Consider the following 23,747-nt stretch of genomic DNA (forward strand, 5'->3'; position numbering starts at 1 on the left):
TGTATTTTTCAGGAAGTTGGCAGCTTTTTGGCAGCTCCTATGTTCCTGTTGACTGGAGTAGACTAAAATGTGAGCTGGAATTCATAATCATTTCAACAGCCAGTACTTTGAAGCCATTCTGACTGCATTTACCATATGTGCATTATGCTGAAATAAGTCTGAAAAAAAAAAAACATAGCTCACTTAATATTAAAATAAATATGTTATTCACAAATGATTGTGAGCACCAACCATTTGGGCATGTGCCATTTGCACATAATGAAAACACAAATTATACCATGGAAGCACACAGGTTTCTCTGCAAAATAAAATTAAAATAAATGCATCCTTGAGAGATTCTGTTTCCAATTACATTCTTGAGCAAAAAAATTGGCACGGTAATAGTTATTGCTTCTTCTTCTTGCAAATTTATTAAAACAGGATTTTACCAAGGTAGAATCAAGCTCGGCACCTTCATCTGAAACAGAAATGAAATGCTAAAGATAGCCAAAGGGGTGAGAGGCCTGCTGTAATGGAAACGAAGAAAGCTGCCAACTCCTTGTTTCAACCATTGCACCATGATGGTCACACAGCTGAGCACAATTTTTAAAAAGCATCAATTTACAATGTAGTAATGTGATCCCTTCTGTTAAAGCAAACCTTTAGTGCATATAGCTGATGAATGTGACAGCAACAGTTTGATTGAACATCTGGGACAAATTAAATCTATATGGCACTTCAGAGCATTACAGTGAGCGATGAAAATAAAAATTCACAATCTCCAAAGTTTGCCACACACTTCAAACATGTACATGGTACAATCAGCAAGCACAATGTCCTCCCAATGATTATGAAAGATGTTTGTGACATAACACAGCCCATGGACACATACTCATCAATTTCTGGAGATTCATGCAGGCATAATGTTGAGATGGATAAATATACACTACAGCTAGAGTCACTGAAGAGAGCACTGGTGAGTCTGGAAGCATCTTTGCTGCCCAACCGAACCCTTCAATTTTTCCATTGTCTGCCATGATACCCACGTACTAGCGTGAACAAAGAGAACACAAATTAGGAAGTATAAAGTTGTAAAGTGGACTCTTCTTGCGAGTAATCACTCATGAGTGCAATCACACTATACTACAATTTTGCAATTCATAGTGCAGTGCGAGTACCGTGCAGTTGCAGTTGACAAGGTGTCCACTTAAAAAAGGGGTGTGTGGCTCATGAATGGATAATTTCAGTGATAAAGTGCTGTCAGTTTCTCACAGTTGGAGTGACGGATGGCATTTGTCAAATAATAGTAAGTGTAGTGCTGACATATGGGGCAGAGACTTGGAGACTGACAAAGAAGCTTGAGAACAAGTTAAGGACCGTGCAAGGAGTGATGGAACGAAGAACGCTAGGCATAATGTTAAGAGACAGAAAGAGAGCAGTTTAGATCAGACAGCAAACAGGTATAGCCGATATTCTAACTGACATTAAGAGAAAAAAATAGAGCTAGGCAGGTCGTGTAATGCGCAGGTTAGATACCTGTTGGACCATTAGGGTTACAGAATGGGTACCAAGAGAAGGGAAACGCAGTCGGAAATTGAAACTAGGAAATTCGCGGGCGCTAGTTGGAATTGGTTGGCGAAGGACACGGGTAATTGGAGATCACCTTCATCCTGCAGTGGACATAAAATAAGCTGATGATGAAGATGATGAGTAAGTGAAGCGCAACAAGATAAGCAATTTCATGAGCCACCGATATAAGTTTTATGTTCAAACATTGCTTTCATTTTTTTTTAGATTCATAACAAGCACACACGAGCATAATATAGCAAGCAATAATTAATAAAAAATTTGAAACGTGAGACTTCCAACTTGCACCTTTTTTAGCTGCACTCACATGCCAATATTGAAACTAAGAGTGCTCCATTCAGTGTCCCTGCTGCAGAAAGTTTCTTTTGCTGTATTTCCCACATTTAACAGTATTTTTATGGCCTAGAGTCACACACAACAGCTTGTCCTGCGCACATCATTGATTCAATCAGTGAGCTCACCACAGACCTTGTTAATGTGGCACAGCTACTGCAGTACTTTTCGCACCTGCTATGGACGCCAGGCCTCCTATTAATTTTCCTATGCATCCAAACCTGTACTGCGAACACCTGTACCTTAGAAGTTTGTCGACTAATTACTCGCGTCTCTGCTTCCTCGCACCCACAGCTTTTTCTCAGCCTACTAGGCAGGTTGAGTTTCACAGCAACCTGCATCTCTTCTGGCACAATAAGAGTCCACTATTACTGTGAGTGTGTCCACTTTTATCTAACTATAGCAAAACCTCGCTATAATGATGTTTAAACAGGGAGCCTAAATTAGTTCATTATGAACATTACAGCCAATGTTGCCCACAGGAGGAGGGACAGTATTGATGCAACATATCCTGCTGTGTGCCACCAACGGAACACAAAAAATATGAAAAAAACGTGTGCACAAGTGAATCTTTTTTTCTGACAAATAATTTCAATTTGCTCTTGCAGATTGCGATATGTGGCACCCTATCTGACTGCAACCACAATTAACTGCTCTACATGCTCAGTCAAGTCAAAGGGTTTGAACTCCTGATCTAATGCTGTTGGTGACCACTTGGCTTGTTGCCATTTTGCAAGTCTGCCGGCAGAGCACTGCAAGTCTTCAGATTTTGTACGATGCTTGTTGCTGGATGCAAGCAGACGCCATTAAACTTGAACGAAAAAGCTATTTCATTAAACTACCTTATTCAGCAATGAGCACTGTGTGAAATCAGAGGCTTGCACTGCCTTAGTGACACACTCACAGTATGCTGATAACATGCAAGCTGCAATGTGAAGTTGCGAGCCCACTGACTTTACTGTGAGTGTGCAGCAGTTCATGACATCTGCATTCAGACGGCACAGCATGTGCTTCAAGTTGCACAATGGGCTCTTCACGTTTTATTCCGGAGCTTGGCATGATAGTCCAGAAAACTCAACCATGTCACAGCATGTAATGTGCACAGCCTTTGGTAGTGTGTGGTGGTATTGGGAGACTGTGGTAGCAGAGTGTGAAAGTAAAATGGCCTCCAAATCTGCAGTTTGGTGCATAACAATTTTAGAAGTTTTTAACTGCTGCAAAAGGCAAGTTATTAGAAACATTGCATAGCATAAAATTTCGGCCTAACTGGCTTGAAATGATGAGTAAATTTGAAATGATCAGTAAATATTCCATGACACACTAAAATAAAAGGTTCCTTGCATCAATTTGTAGGAAATAGCTAATTTCATCTAATAATTTTCATTATGACTAGGTTTTGCCATACAAATGAAACAAAATCTCTTGTACTGTTTGCTGTGCTAGCTCAAAGCAGGACATAGATGCAGTGCTATTCTCAAGACTCAGACAAATATGTCCTTGTTGCACAAATGATTCAAAGACCGTTGAACATTCGAATGCACGGATCTAACACCACAACAAGTGTTGTGGGAAACACAGCAAATAGGAGTCAGATGTGTGATGAGATGCACAGGGCTGGCAAGATGTGCAGTCTCAAGTGGAGAGGACATGTGTGGTGCCATTGTTCTCGGCAAGAGCCGACTCGTTTATCGAGAGGTCGTGGTCCGAGACGTCAACAGACATCTCCAGGTCACAGGAGTCTGGGGCAAAGTCATCATGTGAGGCGTTGGCCGCTGCACTCACGCCGGAGATCGCGCCCTTTTTGCTAAGGTGGGTCTTGAGGTGCTTGGACAGGTGGTCGCTGCGCATAAAGCGCTTCAGGCACTCAGCACACTGGAAGCGCTTTTCCCCTGCAGTGAAAAACAGGGTCGAGGTGAAAAGGCAGAGCCATCGAGGTGTGCCTCACACATCTGCCGTAATTCTTTACCACAGCTCTGACAGAGCCTACCTTCCCATACTTCTACATCTAAATAAAAAAGATAACAAAGACTGGACATTTTTCTATTGTGTTCTAAGGTGCCCATATACTTTCTTAACTTTCAATGTGAACATGCATTTTTTCCCTGCATTTATCATATACTTTAACTCAAAAAGTAATGAAATTACTGTATTTTGCAGCATTTGCTGACCTACCATTACCACTGAGAGTAAAAATGAACTTTGTTTGCATGGTCGCCACTCTACAGTATAATCATTTGGAATGGAAGGGGACGACTGCAGCTCTTTTGTTTTTTACATGTGCAATAACATTTCTTATTTCTTTTGTGTAGCATTATGTGCTCACTTTCCTTGATACAGAGCTAGAAAGAAACGTTTTGACATAAATTTATTCTTTCATGAAATATGTGAAAATATTCAGAATTTCAATCACGAATACAATATTATAACTTTAATATTTTATTTATTAGTATTTAGTTTCAATACTGCTTAATATTCTATAAGGTGTGAATAGCCATAACTGCAAATATTTCTGAATGTAGTCCCGACTACCAGCCTTTCTTTTCTTAGCAAGGTTGATCAACATAGCAGCACAACTTAAGACATAAATAATTAATATTATCAGCAATGCAGTAGTTGGCATAGCCTATACATTTATCTAACCTTTGTGTGCATATTATTGCGCTACGTTGCACAAGTGGTCATCATGGCGGCCGATGCAACAAAGATGAGCATGCAAGTCAGCTCACACAATGAACATACTACCTAGGAGAAGGTCGTGTGATTGCAAGCACAAAGCAGGATGCAATAAAACACTAGCCGGCTCATGTACATGCGTAAATTAAGGAACACATGCTATGTCCCATAACAGTGGCACCTTTCCTTACTTGGTGTGCTTCACCGCATAACAAAGCTGTATTACACAGCTGCATTAATGGAAGTCATTTGATTTAAACACTCAATTGTATTGAAATATTTTCAATTCGTTATCAAAATTTTTCAAATACAGTTGAACCCATTTATAACGAACTCGATAGTTTCACGAAAAGTGGTCATTATATCAGTAGTTCATATATGTGGACTCACTCTTCAAAATATGCAATGAGAGACAGTCATTCTTCCACCGCAGTCTTATCACAAAGCATTAACAAGTAACAACCACTCTCATGATGTCAAGCCTTCTTTGTTAAGCGAAGCCTGCTGTGTGATTATGAGTGAATTGAACTGGCCTTCCCGATGAATTAAACCTGCTGTTACTGAGAGAAGTCATGTGTAATGCTCGCATAGAAACTACTCTGTGGTGTCTTCAAGTTCAGTATGCATAGTGATAGCAGAATGAAGGTATCGATGAAAGTCTACAGTTGCACCATTTCACTTTGTTAGTTGAAACCTTAAGATTATAATCTACTAGTCCCAGCACATCTAGGACTAGTACTAGTTACTGCCCGTGTTGGTTAGTACTAGACTAGGACTAGTTACCGCCCGTGTTCGTTTATGTGTTTTCTTCCGCTGTCCCCGTCTTTATTTGCGGTCAATATGATATGCAGTAAACACCAACTAGGCCAAACTGAAGTTCTTATGTAGTCCTAGCACACTATACTAAAATGGTGGAGCGCTGCCATGCTCCCATTTGCTTCTGCATATTCTACCACATTGTTTTCAAATGCAGCACTCAAGTCGAGCTGAGATTTGCTAATATTGCACTTAAAGGCTGTAGCAAAGCACATTTGCAGAGAGCTTGCGCTGTTCCCACATTCACAATTGCAACAGCAACAAAAGTGATGATGCTCACATTTTTTTTCTTTCTTTCTTATCTACTAGTGACCAGGCAAAGTTGAAATTCTGCCAAAGACCACTATAAGTCGAGGGGGCACTTTTACACTAAATACACATTTTCGAAAAAACTCTGCCTATATTTCAGTTATCACAGTAGCTGCGAATTTTCATTTTAGAAGAATGTGCTGAATTTGTGCAAGGTAAATGTTTGGACTAGTTGGTGGATCATCCTAAAATATGTTTACAGTGCAAGGCTAATGTAGATGGAGACAAGAAAACACGGACGGCAGTGTGTGTGTGTGTGTGTTTAACGTGAAACTCAGGAATGATCTCCAGCCTCAAAGTTCCTTAAAAAGGTCTCCTAATTCTGATCACCAGTCATTTCAAAATCATGAGCACAGCCACCATTTTTCTTCAAGAGCTTGCGATTAATACACAATCGGCAGGACTTGACTGGATTCTGGATACAAGAACAAAGCATTCTAGTTGGCATCAAACAGAAACTACTATGGCATACATGCTGCCATTATGGCTGCGTGTCAGTCAGACGATGCTGAGCGTACAGGGAGCCGAAAAGTTATGTTTTCTGTGTCACCTCAGAAGAAAAAATACAAAGTTCAAAATAATGAATGTCATCACAATTCATTACCAGCAACGATGCAAACGAACTGTCGACGAAGCGTAACCTCCATATAACAGTAGGACTGGAGCAGGGAAGCACATGCTGCACGCCCATCTCGTGCTTCAGAAGGCCTGTTTTGCACACTCGAACCTCATTATAAGAAAGTTGAAGGGGGAGCAGAAATGACCTCGTTATATCCGTTGCTTCGTTGTATTCATCATTGTTATTTACTGCAATATATGCCCAATGGGGTGTACAGTTGCAAACATGGAAATAAAAAGATGGCTTGGCGGACGGCGGAACTGCTATATGGCCATGAATGTGGTGAAATTTGAATATAACAACAAAAGAATCTTCAATGTGTGCAACATGGGACTTGGTTAGGACTATGGTTTACATGAATTCTGACAGCGGAGCCACGGCAGCCATGGGGCTACTTGAGAGCAGAGGATCAAACAGTTTCGTTTTCACTGGTTGAATGCATCCACGTATATAGCCGACAGTGTTTCTGGCGCTGCGCCAAGCTCTCTTGGCCATACAATTTGATGGGTTCGCGAAATCACGCAAAAGTGAAACTATCGCCAGAGGTCATGGAGGTCACATAATCATTAAGCAGTACCAGGGATGCCAACAGAGAAACGAAATGACAGGACAATGCGTTGTTGTTTTTTTGCTGCCTGCGTCCCTGACACTGTTTTATAGTTATGTTACCCTACCAACTTGCCCAGCTGTTCCTGCTTTTGTGATGGAGAATGCCACCCCAGCTGCGTAGTTGGCACCCTGTGTTGTGTGACCCATGCTTCATAAACACAACGGATTTGCATCGCAGCGTGCTATCTGTTCCCATCAACTGTGTCGCTGTTTCATGACAATATGAGCAAGCCAAGTGGAAAGCGGAAGTGAAAGACCATCGCATTGGAACGTAAGGACACTAACGTAAAGGCTGGCGCATCAGGTGCTAAAAAGTCTCATGTTGCACACGCCGGCGAGTCTTTTGCTACTGTTTTATTAAAATATCATTGCACATACAACCACGTAGCTGTATATGGCAGGCCGCGGAACCAGTGTTTTATTGCATGTTTAAAGTTTTGCACATCACTGGGCATATACTGCAGTAAAGGGCAATAGTCAATATAACGAAGTAATTTTGGCTTCCCCTTCAACTTCATTATAACAGGTTCGAGTGCATCCATTAGCACGAAATCTCACTTCATTAAATTGAGGTTTTAACTTCATGGAACTTTGTAAGGATCTCAAGGGAAATTTCATGTAATTCGTTACATCCTGTTTCATTATAACCATGTTAGAGTACTTTTTCCGTATTGTGTGCACCATAATTTTACCACAACAGTGCTTCAGTGTTTCTAATAAGAGTACAGCAATATTAAAAATGTTTGCTATATTTGGCCACAGTTTCAATAGGTAGGGTAGAAAAATTGCAAAAGCACTGAAAGATGGTCGTTATAATGGATAGATTGCTACATCTGGAATCGTTATAAGTGGGTTGGACTGTATTCACACACCCCTACTAAAGGTGGACTGGACAGAACAGTAGTAACAGAAAGAAAACAAAGGATGAGACAAGATCAAGAAGCACTGGGTTGTCTTGTGAATGCTTCATCTTGTCTCGTCATTCATCTTTCTGATTGCTCCATTCTATTTAGTACGAATTACCAACATGTCCATTCGTATATTCTGTAAAACAAAAGACTGACCTGTGTGGGTGCGCTTGTGTCGCTGCAGTTCATCAGAGCGCGTGAAGCGCTTGCCACAAAAGAGCCACTCGCAAACAAAGGGCCGCTCGCCGGTGTGCCAGCGCAGGTGGGCCCGCAGGTGAGACGTTTTCCCGTAGACTTTATGACAGCCCGCTATGTGGCAGACATGCTGCCGTCGCTTGTTCTCGCTACTCCTGCATGACGAGACGCAAGGAATCATGGCTCTGCTCCTTCTTACCTGCACAAGGCTGATGGTTACAATAAAAGATCACAGGCAAACTGGCAGAAAGCATTGTCCCCGCACTAAGGATGCTTTACTCTGATCGACATTAAAATATATTGAAGCTTTTAATCACTTTCTCTTACAGTCCACCAAATTGGTCTGTCTGTTATGCTTTCCTGGCTTCTACACTATTTGTCTCACAGTTCCACATTAAACATTTTCATATTGCTGCTGGACCTGTTATACTAGACCATGTATTCGTACCAAATTTTACTGAAACAAATTGTGTTTTCATATAGAACAGTACTCCACAATGCCTACACACCAAACAACTTTAGCAAGTTTTACCAAACATTGCTGGTTATCATGGCTGCCTAAAAGCTGATAAAAACAAACATTGTGGTGAAAACGCAATCTTGTAATGTCAGCACAACTTGCAAGACAATGAGAGACATGAACCATTGATAACAGCAAAACTAAAACACATCACAAGGCATGACAAGAGGTGCCACTGACCTGCCTTCACCCTCGCGGCAGTTCGGGCAGGTGCACGCCACCCGGCGCAGTCTCCTGAGGCCAGCATTGCCACCACTACTGCCAGCGCCCGTCGGGGTGCTCGCCCCATCGGCTGCCCCCTGGGAGGCACCCCCGTCTGTCAGGTCGGGGGATTCCAGGCCACCGCTGCCATCCGTCACAGGAGTCGATGCACCTCCTGCGGCTGAAGTCAGTGTTTGGGCTTGTGCCTGCACCAGATGAACCTACAACAGCAGGTCAACACTTCAGTGACCGATCCAGTGTCCATTGTCCACTTCTTTTGCTGGCCTGTTCAGTGCTGTTCCAAGCTGCCAAGCACTGCAATTATCATTACGAGCCTCCCCAAATGGAGCAAGCATTAGTTTGTGGTCACAAATAAGTAGCGAATACTTGCACCTACACAGCAATCTACTGTATTTCCACGCATAATGATTGCACCCCTGATTTTGTCGTCAAAATTAATTTTTTTTATTTCCCGTATAATGATCGCACCCTGAACTTGCCACAGCAATATGCCGTGTGCCAAGTCTAGCTAATAATGATCGCGCTTACCATCTGTCGAACGCTACGCAAACGACTCTTCAAGACAAACCAAGCGGTCTGCATGCACCAAACATTCTTAAGCAAATGCCCCATTTCATTCCTTTCATCACTTTTCTGCCCTTCCATGACTAAAAAAAAGCTACAACCAAACTTTTATGTGTAGGCTTTATAATGGTTGTGGTCAACAACAACAAAGGTGCCTCTCGATTCTTCTCGTCTCCACTCACGCACATGCAACAAATCGCGAGCGGCAACGATAGTAGCCACGTTTACACTGATACGTTAGAAGTGTACCCTATTCATACACCGACGCTTGTAGCACAGCTAAGATATTCGCCCACACTTAGTGGAAACAGGCCACATTAGGATAGTAGTGAAGACAAATGCCGCAGTTTCCACAGCATGCCCGCCATGCATTTCTATGTCACTGGCAGCTAAGTGCGCCCATCTGTTTCTGTCCTCTCAAAGTGGACATGGCTACGCTATTGCCGCAAAGTTGCCGATATTAACATTATTCATTACTGATACAGAAGACTGTTTCAGTGCATGCAATGTACTCACGAGAAGAAGAAAAAATCGCATTCGCCACGTTCGACTTGCTCCGCCAGTCGCCATTTTTTTTTGGTGTCCCGCACTACATACAGTGGCAGCCGCCTATTTGTTGACCTGTTGTCATCCCACAGCAAACACGGGATGAAAAAAAAATTTATTTTCTTTTTGCGGGAAATTTAATTTGCGTAATAATCGCACCCCTGAATTTGCATAAATTTCTTTTACAGAAAAGTGCGATCATTATGCGAGTAAATACGGTAAATGGGCTGGCAAATCCTTGTCACACACGGAGCAATGGATCACTGGCTAACACAACCATCTCCTTTCCTTATGATGTGAAATGCCTCAATTACTTTTCATGTAAACTGCTGTCCCTGATGTGCACACACCATTGTGTCTTAGAAAAGTGGGGAGCAACTACATTTACTGCTATGAGTGGTGAAGCAAAAAACATACATTGCTAATAGTGCTACAGAATTCTGTTACCAAACATACCATTATCATGTTGTAAAACACATACAGGAGAGAACAGATCAGGCGTCAACATCAGACTCAAAGAGCACCAGCACTGAATGTCTCAAACAAAATCTTATTCACTTGCCACTCACAGCCGTGAATGTGGTTGTCCAAAAAAATGAATGAATGCCTTTTACTGCCTCCAAGGGTTCAAATTGCCCCAGGCATATCTGAAATAGCTCCGAAGGCCTGCCAGTACACTTATTAGGCATATCAGTGCTTGTACTCTGACAGGAGATGGAGGGTGCACGCATATATAATTAAGGAATACATACTGTGTCCCATGACAATAGCCCCTTTCCACTTTTGGTATGCTTTACCACTTAGAGCCAGGCTACACGGAGCAAACTTTCACGGCGAACTTCTCACAGCAGAGATAGACCCAGGAAGACACAGATTGTTCGCTGGCTTGGCTACATGGAGCAAAAAAGGGGCCTATGCCACTGTGCGTTCGCTGCCTAACTGTTTGTGTTGCCTGACTCGATAGACGTGTTTTTCAAAAACAAAAAGAAAGTTTTCATTCTATTATCTGTTAATGGCTAAGCAATATAAAAAAATTTCATAGATGTGTTTACAAATAATTTGTACCCATTTTATTGAGCTGTAAGCATTTCAGTGGGCTGGCATTGTGCCATCTGACTAAGCTATGATGTGGAACGAGCTTGGTGCATGTACGATGTACTGTAGTACGTGTATAGCCAGTATAGCGTGTGTGTGCAATGTGTGCCTGATGTTTCACATGCAATCCTGCAAGCGACTGCGCAGAGGCAGTCATGACATCTAGTACTATAGTTGGAGAGGATAGCATTATCGAAATTTGTCGTCGAACGGGCCTGTCAGTGGCTCTCCTTCTCGATGCCGCGAACCATTCTGTGCACCGTCTGGGCCACACAGATGCAGCATCCTGCAAACCAGGCACAGTTGGCCTATAACTATAATCTCTCGTCCCCTTTTTCCCTAAAGTCACTCGAACACTCAAGACACTCGGTAGTACAATGGACGCTTCGTCAGCGGCACTAGGTTTTTTATACGACAACGGTCGAGCTTTCACCGTCTAGCTTTCGGGAACCAGCATTGTGCACCGCATCGTGCTCTCCGAGCTTCGAAGCCACTGGCGAGGATTACAACAGCAGAGTCAGCGCCATTGCTGACAACAGGAAGTTTTTTCAATGAAAAACCAAACAGCAAGAAGTTTTATAGCAAATAACGAAGCAGGTAGGCCAAGCATTGCCGCATTGGCGGCTACAGCCGCCAGCAGATCTACAGTGAGAGTGCCGGTTCAAGGCGGAGAGATAAAATAGCAGTGGTTGCTTCGATAACGCTGTTGACCTGCCGTCATGGCAAGAAGTTTGGAAAATCAGATGGCGAAGGGTTGTTTTGTCTGAAATTTCAGCTTTTCTTATACACTGACTCTATGGGGTATGTGGAGGTGGCGCGAAGGGGTCTGAATTATCGGGCATGTCCGGAAAATTGATTGTTCACTGTATAGGAACTTCTAGTGCATTCAAACATAGTTATAACAAAGTAGCATAGGCCATGAAAATACCCTCATTGTAAGCACGTTTTCAATATATGCTGATATTGCCTAGAAAAAATCTAAATTTACTTCATTATATCAGATATGTTGCTACAAGTGTGTTCGTTATATATCGAGAGTGAACTGTACTACAGAGGCAATCTTTGATGCTAAACTCTGCTATTCAGTAGCTGTCCAGTATCACTGCTTTATTCTTTCCCTTAGGGTGGAGGGAACCCGGGTCTTTGAGACTGAAAATTGGCCCAAGATTAGAATTTTCAATTTTTACTTTCCGCGTTCCCGACACGTTTCCGCGCCTATCTAGGAAATTTGGCTACAAAATACTGCGTAGGTCTTTCATTATCGTGATCTAAAGATGCGAATCCGCAAGCGTTGCCCTTTAAATTGGGGACTAATCGCGCCCGATTTTCGTCGCGCATAACTCGATAAATATGCACTCTGCCAGCGCCATTTTTGTATCATTCGAAAGCTCACATTTCTGGCTTTCGTTATTCATCGGTCGGCAACATTGCCGCCGCTGCGGTCACGAAAAAAAAAAACGAAAAAGAAATTCATAGCACACGCTATTATTGGCCAGTTTGAGCATGCGATCATGATGGCGAATCATGATTGGCTCCAAGGACCACAAACACTCAAATAATGAAAACAGCCACCATTTCGTCTTAGTCTTGCGACTGCGATGCTGGATATGCTGGAGGTCCGACAAAGTTCAATTCTGTGAGTTCTTTCATTATCGTGATCTAAAGATGCGAATCCGCAAGCGTTGCCCTTTAAATTGGGGACAAATCGCGCCCGATTTTCGTCACGCATAACTCGATAAATATGCACTCTGCCAGCGCCATTTTTGTATCATTCGAAAGCTCACATTTCTGGCTTTCGTTATTTATCGGTCGGCAACATTGCCGCCGCTGCGGTCACGAAAAAAAAGAAAAAACGAAAAAGAAATTCATGGTGCACGCTATTATTGGCCAGTTTGAGCATGTGATCATGATGGCGAATCATGATTGGCTCCAAGGACCACAAGCACTCAAATGATGAAAACAGCTACCATTTTGTTTTAGTCTTGCGACAGCGATGCTGGATATGCTGGAGGTCCGAAAAAGTTTAACACTTTCCTGTCCGCGCCTATGCCCATCGACAGTACAGTAAACCCTCGTTAACACGAACTCGCATATCTCGAAATATCGGTTAAGTCGAAAGTTTTCCACGCCGCGCCTTCCCCACCCATAGGTGTTATGTATTTGCACCCGTTTATCTCGAAGCATTTTTCGGGCGTAATACGGATATCTCGAAATTTCGACCGGGACGGCTGAAGGCAAAGGCCGTTACCAAAAGGTTATACAGGCTCCGAGCGAGCGCTTGGTTCCTACTTAAGTGCCGAACGCGGTCGCGTTCTAGGAGCGAATACAAAATTCCCGCGGATGCAGCCGTTTTCCGTCAACCACGTCAAGTAACCTTGGAAGCAGTCACGTGGTGTGCGCCGCTTGCGTGCGGGGGCTCATGGGTTTTATCGAGTAGTCGCGCCACTGCATTTCGCACGTGCGGACGTAATTGTGCGTGTGCGATTCTGTTCTTTGTTTCGTCGCGCTGTGCGCACGACGCGTTGACTGCGATTTTTTGTGTTGTTGTGTATGTGGTGTGTGGTCAACGGACGACGACGATGTCCCGCCCCAAGCAGTGCAAGTCTCTGACGCTGGAGAAAAAAGTCGCGTTAATCAAGGAAGTGGAGAAAGCGGGAAGATCCAAAACGAGCATCGCCAAAGAATTCGGCATCCCTTTGTCGACGTTATCGACTGTTTTAAAAAATCGGCAGAAGATCTTCGATGGCTTCGAGCAAAGTTTTTCCAGCAAGCGGAAGCGGATACGGGCCTCGAAATTCCCGGACGTCGAAGCAGCACTCATGCTGTGGCTCCGGAATGTCAGGGCAGCCAACCTTCCCGTGACAACCCAAATGATGATGGAGAAGGCAGACGCTCTGGCGTTGCAGAAGGGCCACACAGACTTCAGTTGCAGCAATGGCTGGTTTGAACGATTTAAAAAAAGAAATAACGTAGCCTCGAAGCCTATCCACGGCGAAAGCGGCACTGTTGATGAAGGGGCTGCAGACACCTGGCGCAACCACCGCCTCGCTGAGCTGCAAAAGGCTTACGCGGACAAGGACATTTTCAACCTCGACGAAGCAGCACTGTTCTATAAGATGCTGCCTAGCCGCACATACACGCCGAAGGGAGAAGCGTGCTCAGGCGCTAAGCAGCGCAAAGACCGAGTGACGATACTTTTCGGAGCCAACTCCACCGGCGATGAAAAACTGCCGCTGCTTATTATCGGTAAGTCGCTCAATCCAAGGTGCTTCCAAAATGCACGGCTCCCGAGAGATGCGACTTACCGCGCCAATAAAACGGCCTGGATGACTGCAGCGCTCTTTGAAGAGTATGTACGTGCTCTTGACCGCAAGATGGCAAGGGACGGCCGGAAAGTGCTGTTTGTCGTGGACAACTGCCCCGGCCACGGAAAAATCAACAACTTGGAGGCGGTCACGCTGGAGTTCCTGCCTGCTAATATGACGTCCGTGCTCCAGCCGATGGACCAAGGAGTCATTGAGGTTGCTCGCAAGTTTTACAGGAAGAGTCTCCTGCACCGCATTTTGTGCTCTTACGACAGTGGTAAGAAGTACGAAATAGATTTGCTGGGTGCAGTCCACCTGATCGCCGAAGCCTGGCGACAAGTACGTCCATTGACGATTGCCAACTGTTTCGCGCACGCAGGATTTTCGCGCGCCGAGAAATCGCTCGAGCCAGACACTGACGATTTCGGTGATTGCGATGAACTTTGCGACGAAGTCCACAAAGCTGCCGGCTACGCCAGCGATGCCGAAGACGGCGAAATCTCTTTTGAAGAGTACGCGCTCTACGAATCGGACGTGCCCATTACCGGAATGTTGTCCGACGCGGACATTGTTGAAATGGCAGTGAACAACGGTGATCACGCAGACGACGAACCACCTAGAGAAGTGCCGACAACTGCAGAAACAAGGAACTTACTACGTTTGCTCCGCAACAAAGTTGAATGCAGCGGCGGCGAACAACGGCTCATGCGGTGCGTTCAGCAGCTTGAGGACGCTTTTCTCGCGCCGAATGCCAACGCCAAGCAGGCAAGCATCACCCAGTTCTTTCCAAAACAATAAAATTCAGTTTTTCCTGGGAATTCTGTGTCTATTGCAAAAGCTCCCCTCGTGCTGTGGAGCGTTTGTTAGCAGTGCTGGTTGTTACTGGCTATTTCAGTGACCCGGTCACTGAAATTTTCGGCATTTTGCTTAACTCGAAACTCTGCTTATCTCGAAATTTTTCCCGGATTTTACAATTTCGAGTTAACGAGGGTTTACTGTATGTTATCGACGGTTTCAACGTCGATTTTCTCCCGTTCGGAGCGCTTACGGACAGCTAGCGCCATCCAGCGCATAAAAGGACAACTATTTTTCAAGTTTCGGTTTTGTGTTTCCTTTTTTGGCCGCGGGAGGGATTTTGAAAACGCCTTTTAATCGCGCTTGACGAGCGCGCTTAGTTTCGGATATGGCGTCGACGTCGCGCGCAGCTGCTCCTCGGAAACGGCGAGTTTCGACGGATTCCGATGAGTCTGCATCAGAATTTTGTGATGGTGGTAGCAGCGGAAACTCGGGAGATGATTTTGACTCATCTGACTTCAGCACGGACGGTGAAAGTGCGTCAAGTAGCCCCGGAACGTCGACAGGTATCCGCCGGTAAGTTCCGTTTTCCACTCCGAGCCATTTTATCGCGGCCGCGATCAGATCTAAAGACATGCGGCGTGTTCTAAAGGCTACGGCTCTTATCTGCAGGGTGTCAACGTCATTTGGACAGGACCACTTGTCGGCGGCGGCACAAAGAGTGAAGTTTTGCGCGAGAAGACGGCCGGGAGTCGACCTCGGCACTGCGCTCCGTAGTGCCGCGCGGCGCTTCGCAAGAGCCGTCGACTTCTTCGCGCTGTTCTTCACGGCGGAAATAATCACCGAGATATGCACGATGACAAATAAATATGCGTGGATGCATATTTTGGAGAAGCAATCATACAGTGAGAGAGATGGATCTTGGAAGGTAGTGACTCCCGATGAAATGAAGAAGTTTATCGGACTTCTCATTTACATGGGTATTGTACAAGTACCGTGCTTGCACTGCTACTGGAGCACGCGGAAAATATTTTCTGGTCTTCTTCCGCCTTCGGTAATGCCAAGAAATAGATTCAAAGCGTTGCTTGCATTCCTGAGTGTGTCCGACCCTGAGAAGACAACTGCCGCATCTCATGGCAAGCTGCATCGCGTAGCTTCGCTGCTGAAGCACATCAACGCCTCATCCGCCCAATTTTTCCAGCCTGATCGGAGCCTCTCCGTTGACGAGAGGATGGTAAAATCCAAAGGCAGATCCGGAATTAGACAGTACATGCGGGACAAAGTTATTAAATGGGGGTATAAATTGTGGGTTTTGGCGGACTCCAAATCTGGTTACACTGTTCAGTTCAGTGTATACACAGGAAAGCGTGAAGCACCTAGCGCACGTGGGCTGGCATTCGATGTTGTGACGCGACTGGCAGAGGACTACCTAGATCAAGGGTACATCATTTATTTAGACAACTTTTACACGTCGACATCCTTGTTCGTACACTTGTTGGAGCGCAAGACGCTTGCTTGTGGCACAACGCGCAAGGATCGTCGGGGCTTTCCAGCCGAGCTCAAGGACACCCAATGGGAAAAAAAAGCAAAGAGAGGAGATGTTCGCTGGCTACGGGACCAGGACGTACTATATTTGCAATGGAAGGACAAGCGTGTTGTTCACATGATGTCGACAGCCCACACAGTCAACAAATTCGTACTTGCGAAGCGCCGAAGGAAAGTGGACAATAAGTGGCAAGAAGTATCGGTGAAAAAGCCAATGCTGATTGGCAAGTACAATGTGGGCATGCTCGGCGTCGATAAATCGGACCAGCTGATTGGGACATGCAATGTTCTGATGAAGTGCGTGCGTTGGTGGAAAACGCTGTTTTTCCACAGTATAGATATTGCTGTTGTCAACAGCTTTATTCTATTTGATGAGCACCGTCGGCAACATCCCGAAGTACCTGAATTGTCAAGGGGTACGCGCTTTGATCAGTTCGCGTTCAGGCTAGAGCTGGTAGAGCAGCTCATAGGGCTTGATGAGCAACAACATCCAGAACCCAAGGCTCCTCCCGCTGTTCCTGCTACATGTGCCCCTAAGGATCAAAAGCACAAGCCCCAGAAGCTACAAAGATACAGGAACTGCAAATTGTGCTATCAAGAACGGAAAGTGGAACAAAAAACGAACGTTTTCTGCGAGACGTGCTCCGCAAACTTGTGCTTCACCACATCACGCAACTGCTTTGTGCGGTGGCACGATAGCCACTAGGGATAACCTTTTCCTTTGTAAAAAAATAACGTGTACAGATAGAAAGTTTATATTTGCAGGAATGTTGTATACGGCCTGTCTCTTCAAAATGTATATTTCGAATTTTTTTTATGTTGTCTTGGTGCAAAGCAGCATCGACGTTTTTGCAGAGTTTCCTCGTTTTTGTTACAAATTTTTTATTAAGTGATTTTTTTTCAATTAATTGGTAATAAGTGTTTGCTTTCAAACAACACCATTAAAAAGCACATTCCCTCTTCTACAAATTGATACTAAACATTTTAATATCAAACAATTGATGTAGCAGCAAAAAAAATGTTTACTAGACCACCCGAAAAGTGCTTATTTTCCCACGGACAGGAAAATGTTAATTCTGTGAATTGTTACGGGCAGAAACGCACAAGACGCAATAAACTTCCGAAAGCGATTCCATCGTTGTAGTTGGCACAGGATACACGGCAACTCGCCGCTGAAGTCGTACTGCTGCCAAACGTTGACACCTCAACTGCTTTGCCGGATCATGCGTATCCACATGCTGGTTACACTCACGTAAGAATTGAACATGGCTGTCGTAACTAAAGAGGAAGTGGATAAGATAAGAGCACATGAGAAAGCTATGCTCGACAAGACTGCATCTATGATGGCCATGGAGCGAAAGATTCGGCGTTTTATTGAACATCCGACTGCTGATAGTGCAACAGCCTCGGTCATGAAGCCCGCTACTCAAGCTTCTCGGCGTTTTCTGGCGTAGTACATGTGGTGGTTCTGCGTAGCGGGTGGGGAGTGATCAGGATTACGGCCTCGCTACTAAACTGACTGTGGTTTGCGAGATCTGTGGTGAAGTTGCGTTGGGACGGATCTCGCGAGGAATTGAAAGACCGAAAACGTGTAATCCTTTTGAAGTGAACGTACTTGCAATGCATGTTCATCGTCATATATAAATGGCAGAAGTGCGAAAGCCGTTTTTGCCGTTTTTTTCAAACTTTCTTTCAATATATCAGTTGTGAAATGCTTTTTGCTGTTTTCGCAAAACCACAATTATGATGATGATGCCGTATTGCAGGTGCAATATCTCCGCTTCTACTTGTGCTATCATTGTAGTTCTTTTTTTTCCCCAGAAAGGCAAAGCAACAACGAAACAACGTTGTTGCATTTATTAGAAAATAAAAATAAACTGTAAATAAAAAAAAAATTAGCAGTTAGACGGATTTCTCTCACTGAAGTTTGCAATGTTCTCATTTGATATAAAATTGGGTTAGAACACCATACTTGTTTATTTGCACTTTTAGTTAGTTCCACATCATTTTCGTATGTTGATATTTATTATGCCATGTATAGTTTGGTAGATAGCTCACCCGCAAGAAAATTATGCAATAAAGCTGAATTTCTTCAATTTCTGGAAGGTTAGTTACTCTGAAAGAAAACTGGATGTATATTTAAAGCTAACGCATTGAAATACATAAACTCGGCAAGTTTCATCAATATCGACAAAGAATTAAAAACAAGTTTTCAGGTGCAGGGTCCCCCCTTAATTTTCTTTTTCACCGGCATTGCGACCGAACTGCACAAATACCAAGATAATTCTCACGGGTACTGCCCACACGGAATGACATAGCTTACCTGCTGTCCGGCAGCCTGAAGGTGGGTTTGGGTAGTGCTGGCCGCGGGAGCTGCCACGGGTTGCGCAGTAACTACTTGCCACTTGGTAGGGTCATTGGGATCTTGCTGGAATTGCTGGGCTGCAAGGACAGTGCAGGAGAAAAAGAAAAGGCACAGCTGTATTTCACAGCACTGAAGGCTTGCCGTGCTACACTGATTAGGGGACGATCTACCGTTTCTGAGACATGTCCGGTGATTATTGACATCATCAATGAAAAAAAAGCTTGGTTTTATCCCTCTAAGGGCCACTAAATATGAACACTAAGTTAGTTTAGTCTGATAAAGTATTTTTGTACATTTTATTTCTACTTATTCAGCAGAAGATGTTGGCTATTAGCAAAGAAAAATTTTAATGTTGCCCTTAATCAATTTTGTGGCCATTCCACAGCGACACATGCCTGACCCCATTAGTGACCCCAATCATGAGTGCAATGGCTGCAGCATCTCCTTTGTCATATTTGTCTCTTTGTCATCTGCTTTAGCAGCGCTAGACAATGAATGCATTGAAGACACACCCTCTCTTGCTGAAAATGCTGATTTGTGGCCTGCCCATGGCAGAGTTTCAAACAAAATTTGCAACTTACAATTTGTGTGTTACGATAGGACTCAAAATCAAAACCACATTTGCGGCACTGGCAACAGCGTAATTGTCAGAGCAAGTGTCCTTACTACTGTCATTACAATATAGGAAAAGAACAAGTTTTCGCTAGGATTTTTTCACATAGGTTGGCAACAACAAAATGGCAATGTGCCGTCCCTTTTATTTCAAAAGCACATTAAGAAGAATATTTATTTAGCTAAGCTAGTGGCAAGGAAGCTGCACCACATGTTTTCAGCCTTCAGAATCTTGCATTGCATAATACATAGAGTTCCCTACAACACTTTACTAGAAGTAGCTCTGGTGCTACTCTCTACAGATGTTGCAGGCATGGCCATTAAGCCAGCATGCAAATGAAGGTTACTACATAGATTTGCTTAAACTGTCACTCTCGCTTCAAGAGTATTTGTGACTTTCTAATTTATAATTTCTAACCAAATATTCAGTTGTAACTGAAACAACGTGCAATTATTATACATGTGCACATAGTCTCATTGGTTTCTGCATATAGAAAAATAGGATTGCTTTGAACTTTAGGCTAATAAAGGCAGATAGAGCGTAGTAAATAAAGCCATAAGAATGTTTTAAGCCACTAGCACAAAGATCAGACAGAACGAGAAAGAAAATACAGAGACTCATACCTTATCCATAAGTTCAATACACTGCAACTAATAGGCATAAACGTTTCAAAGAGAGCTTGAGAATCTATTCGCTATGCTAAATTGCAAGGTATAGGCAACAACACTTAGTTTGGTTTCTCCTTCTCATTTTTATTTTTTTCCCTTTATTTATTTATTCCATTTCAGTATTTCCTTTCTTTTTTTTCACGAGCACCTGTTTCTACCACTCCTTCTATTATCTCTGTCAGAGACACGATAGCCGACGACCCCAAGCGAAACAAGTAATAGAGGGCTGCTGTGCACATCAGTGACATGCCGGCTGACGCAAGGGCGTTGACATGTGATTGACAGACGGCCGTATCCCTGGTCTTTTGTACAGCGCTCCTTTATTCTCAATTCGACACTCTCGCCGCTAACACACCTTCACTCGTTGCCCCACCCACCCTCCTTACGCCCTCTCCCCTTTAGAAGAATGTGAGAAAAGCATATGTCGCCTTGAAAAAGACAAGTCCACTTGCCAAAATATTGGCACCTGCTTTCACCTTGTTCTCATTTTGCTCCTCATCTTATATAAATGGCAGAAGCGCAGAAGAAAGGAAAGGAGACGCGAGAAACTAGCTTAGCCCTCTAGACTGCTGTAATTATCCGTGATCTCCTGTAAAAGCACTGCACAAACTGCAGCACTTATACCTTTGTATTGATGCGTAACAGTCCAGAGCAAACACAGTCATGAACAAGTGAACAGCCTAGTTACCCTTTGCTTGCAGTTCGGATACATGGGGGGAGCACGAGAGAAGCAGAAGGCAACGTAAGAAGGCAAGGAAAGCTACAACTATACACAGCAGAAATTGGCGTCAAACAAGATCAATATCAATTCAAGGTACGTGACTGTATGTTTTTGCTATTCTTGAAAAATAAACACCTAGCAAATTTGTCAAGCAGACAACTGACGTATTGTATGCAGACACAAAGTGGCATTAACCCACTGAGGGTCGAATTATTTTGAAAAAAACTTTCCCAGGTGGTCAAATTACTTTATTGCAAATCTTGAATGTACAATATGTATAAAGTTGGGAATAAATAGTAAAAAATAATCAGGAACAGTATTTTGGTGTCGGCATCACGCAGAACCGCAAAATGTTCAATAGTATTTCCGAGTGTGGTACTCCTTGAAACACTGGTCTACGCACAGCGCCTTCTCGCAGTTTGCACACCTAAAATGCGTGTCTGTTGTCTTGGAGCGAGGAGTTGTGTTGGCGCACACATGACATCTCTGAATGCCTTGGGCAGAGGTCTGAGGCACCCTCTCGTGTAAGCGCATTGCCGCAGAGAGCGAGAATACGTTGTGAGCGGTGGTGATAAACAAGTTAAGAGCAGTGCCAATGAAAATAGAAACAACTTCCGCCGCCCCTGCGAGAGCGTGCCGACAAAGAGAAAAACCACGTTTCGCGCGCCTCCGTTGCGATCACGCGGCGAAACCGAAACCGCCAAAGGGGCGTTGCCGCAGTCTGAGCGACGTGCTGAAGCTAGCAATCGGTTCTGTTTATCTCCCCAAGAAGGTAGCACCAATTTCAAACGCATCTTGTAAGTGCTAAGAGGTGGCGGCACCTCCCGGTGAGCAGGCATCGTTCTTTAGCGCGATATTTCAAACGGAGGGTCGAAACCGTAAACGTACGGTAAAGACCTTGCGGGACAAAAACCGCCGCCATACATGTACGGCAAAAACCTTCAAAGGGTTAAAGCACCACACCATCTAGAAGACACCACGGAAGCGAAATGCAAAAATGCTCATGTATTCTGATTTAGGTGCAAGTTAGAGAATGCCAGATAGTCAAAATTAAGAGGGGAGTCCCCCACAGCCACATGCCTCTTAATCAGACTGTGGGCTTGAATTGAATTGAAGTTTAACAACTTCTGCCACAATGCATTGTGCCCTGTGAGGCAATGACAGTGCTAACCTTTTTGGAGGTTAAGAACAATGGCGCACAACAATGCCTTAAGCAAACACGTCACAGTGTGTTATATCTGCAACGTAGATAAATGAAAGTGGTGCATGCAAGTAATGCTTAATGTTAACAGGGTGTCTACCAAGTTGACATTTCCAAATTCCCTGAGTTTTCCAGGTTTTCCCTGAGCACCTTTGCGAAATTCCCTGAATGAGCCAGATCTTTGTTTTATGTCAAGACAGGCTGACACCACGTTGCCCGATGCTGTCACTCTCTAGTAAGCATGCTGAAACAAAAAAATGACTTAATCCAGTTTGAATAGTAAGGAGTAATATATATTTTATTTAAAAAGAAAACAGAAGGAAGGTGTTAGTAAAATGCACAGCGAAAGAAATGGTAAAGCCCATTCCAAATTAAGTCGAACATTTTCAAATACGAATGAAAAGGAGATGCATACATAAGTAAATATTTTTTTAATATCAGCTATTTCTATCAACTGATAGCAAGCTCATCTGTATGAGGTCCTGAACTTTGTCACAACTAAGGTTCTCACTCAGCAGCTGGGAAGTCAACCTCAACTGTCCTGACATACTCTCAGCCCGTACACAACATCTCAGTATTGGGTTTCACTGCGTAAACAATTTATTTTGGTTTGGATGAGGGACACCTGTGTCTCAGCATCAGCCATCACTTAGTTTTTTTAGCTCAAGCTCCTTCAAAAAGGTGGCGGCACCCTTCCTTTCCCGTTAATTCCTCAGTGCGTCGGTCCTTTCTGTTCTCATCCTCCTTCTACCACGCTTTCACCACTTGGATCATCTGAAGCATCCTCTTGGTCAGTTGTACAGTCAACATTTAATTTCTTGGACTTCCGAGGAGCCGCAAAAAAAATTGAAAAAAACGGGCAGTCTGAAAAAAATTAATGCATGTCTTTAACTGCCTTTAAGGGCTAAAATTACCACAGGCACGTCTCAAAAAGCTATGAAGGCCTGCCAGTACGCTTTTCAGGCATATCAGGGCTTGTACTGTGACAGAAGACGACGTGCACGCATGTGTAATTAAGTAATGTATACTGTGTCCCGCGACAATTGGCCCCTTCCCACGCTTGTTATGCTTCACCGCCTAACACTAGTGTACCGAGGCGAAGCTAGCTTTCGCAGACTGGCATTACGCAACGCGCTGTGCTCTGCGAGCTTCAAAGCCAATCGCTAGGATTACAAAGGTGGAGTCGGTGCCATTGGTGATAGCGGCGAATTCTTTCAATGAAAAACACGGCACCGCACGGCAAGAAGCTTAATAGCGAACATAGAAGCAGCTAGGCCTGACGTTGCCGCGGTGGTGGTTACGGATTTGCGGATTTGCCTGCGAGAGTGCCGGTTCGAGGCGGCGAGATAATCAAAATAGCGGCGGTGGCGGCTTTGATTAATGCCATTTCAGACCTGCAATCGGGGCAATATACATTGACTATATGGAGTACGTGGTGGTGCCGCAAAACCGTGCAAATTATCGGGCATGTCCGAAAAATCGGGCGTCTGGAAAATCGATCGTTAACTACTCTGGCAATACATCGTGCCGATGACACGGCGTCAATGACGATTCGTTGC

At 44.1% G+C, this 23,747-nt stretch overlaps 1 protein-coding gene across 4 annotated transcripts in view; it reads right to left on the reverse strand.

Annotated features, from left to right (window-relative positions):
- Positions 1–1,660: 1,660 nt before the first annotated feature.
- Positions 1,661–23,747, reverse strand: part of LOC135903997 (specificity protein transcription factor 3-like) — a 70,079-nt gene continuing 47,992 nt past the window's right edge. For 3 of the 4 annotated variants that reach the window (XM_065434530.2, XM_065434538.2, XM_065434511.2), the window contains 4 exons: positions 18,944–19,062; positions 8,729–8,970; positions 7,990–8,183; positions 1,661–3,788 (listed from right to left, as the gene is read on the reverse strand). In XM_065434530.2, the coding sequence (XP_065290602.1) occupies positions 3,532–3,788; positions 7,990–8,183; positions 8,729–8,970; positions 18,944–19,062 (812 nt within the window). In that variant the 3' untranslated portion in view covers positions 1,661–3,531. The remainder of the gene's footprint in view (positions 3,789–7,989; positions 8,184–8,728; positions 8,971–18,943; positions 19,063–23,747) is intronic. The other variant, XM_065434520.2, reaches the window with a different exon arrangement.

This window comes from Dermacentor albipictus, chromosome 1, assembly GCF_038994185.2.
Source record: "Dermacentor albipictus isolate Rhodes 1998 colony chromosome 1, USDA_Dalb.pri_finalv2, whole genome shotgun sequence".
Taxonomy (NCBI): domain Eukaryota; kingdom Metazoa; phylum Arthropoda; class Arachnida; order Ixodida; family Ixodidae; genus Dermacentor; species Dermacentor albipictus.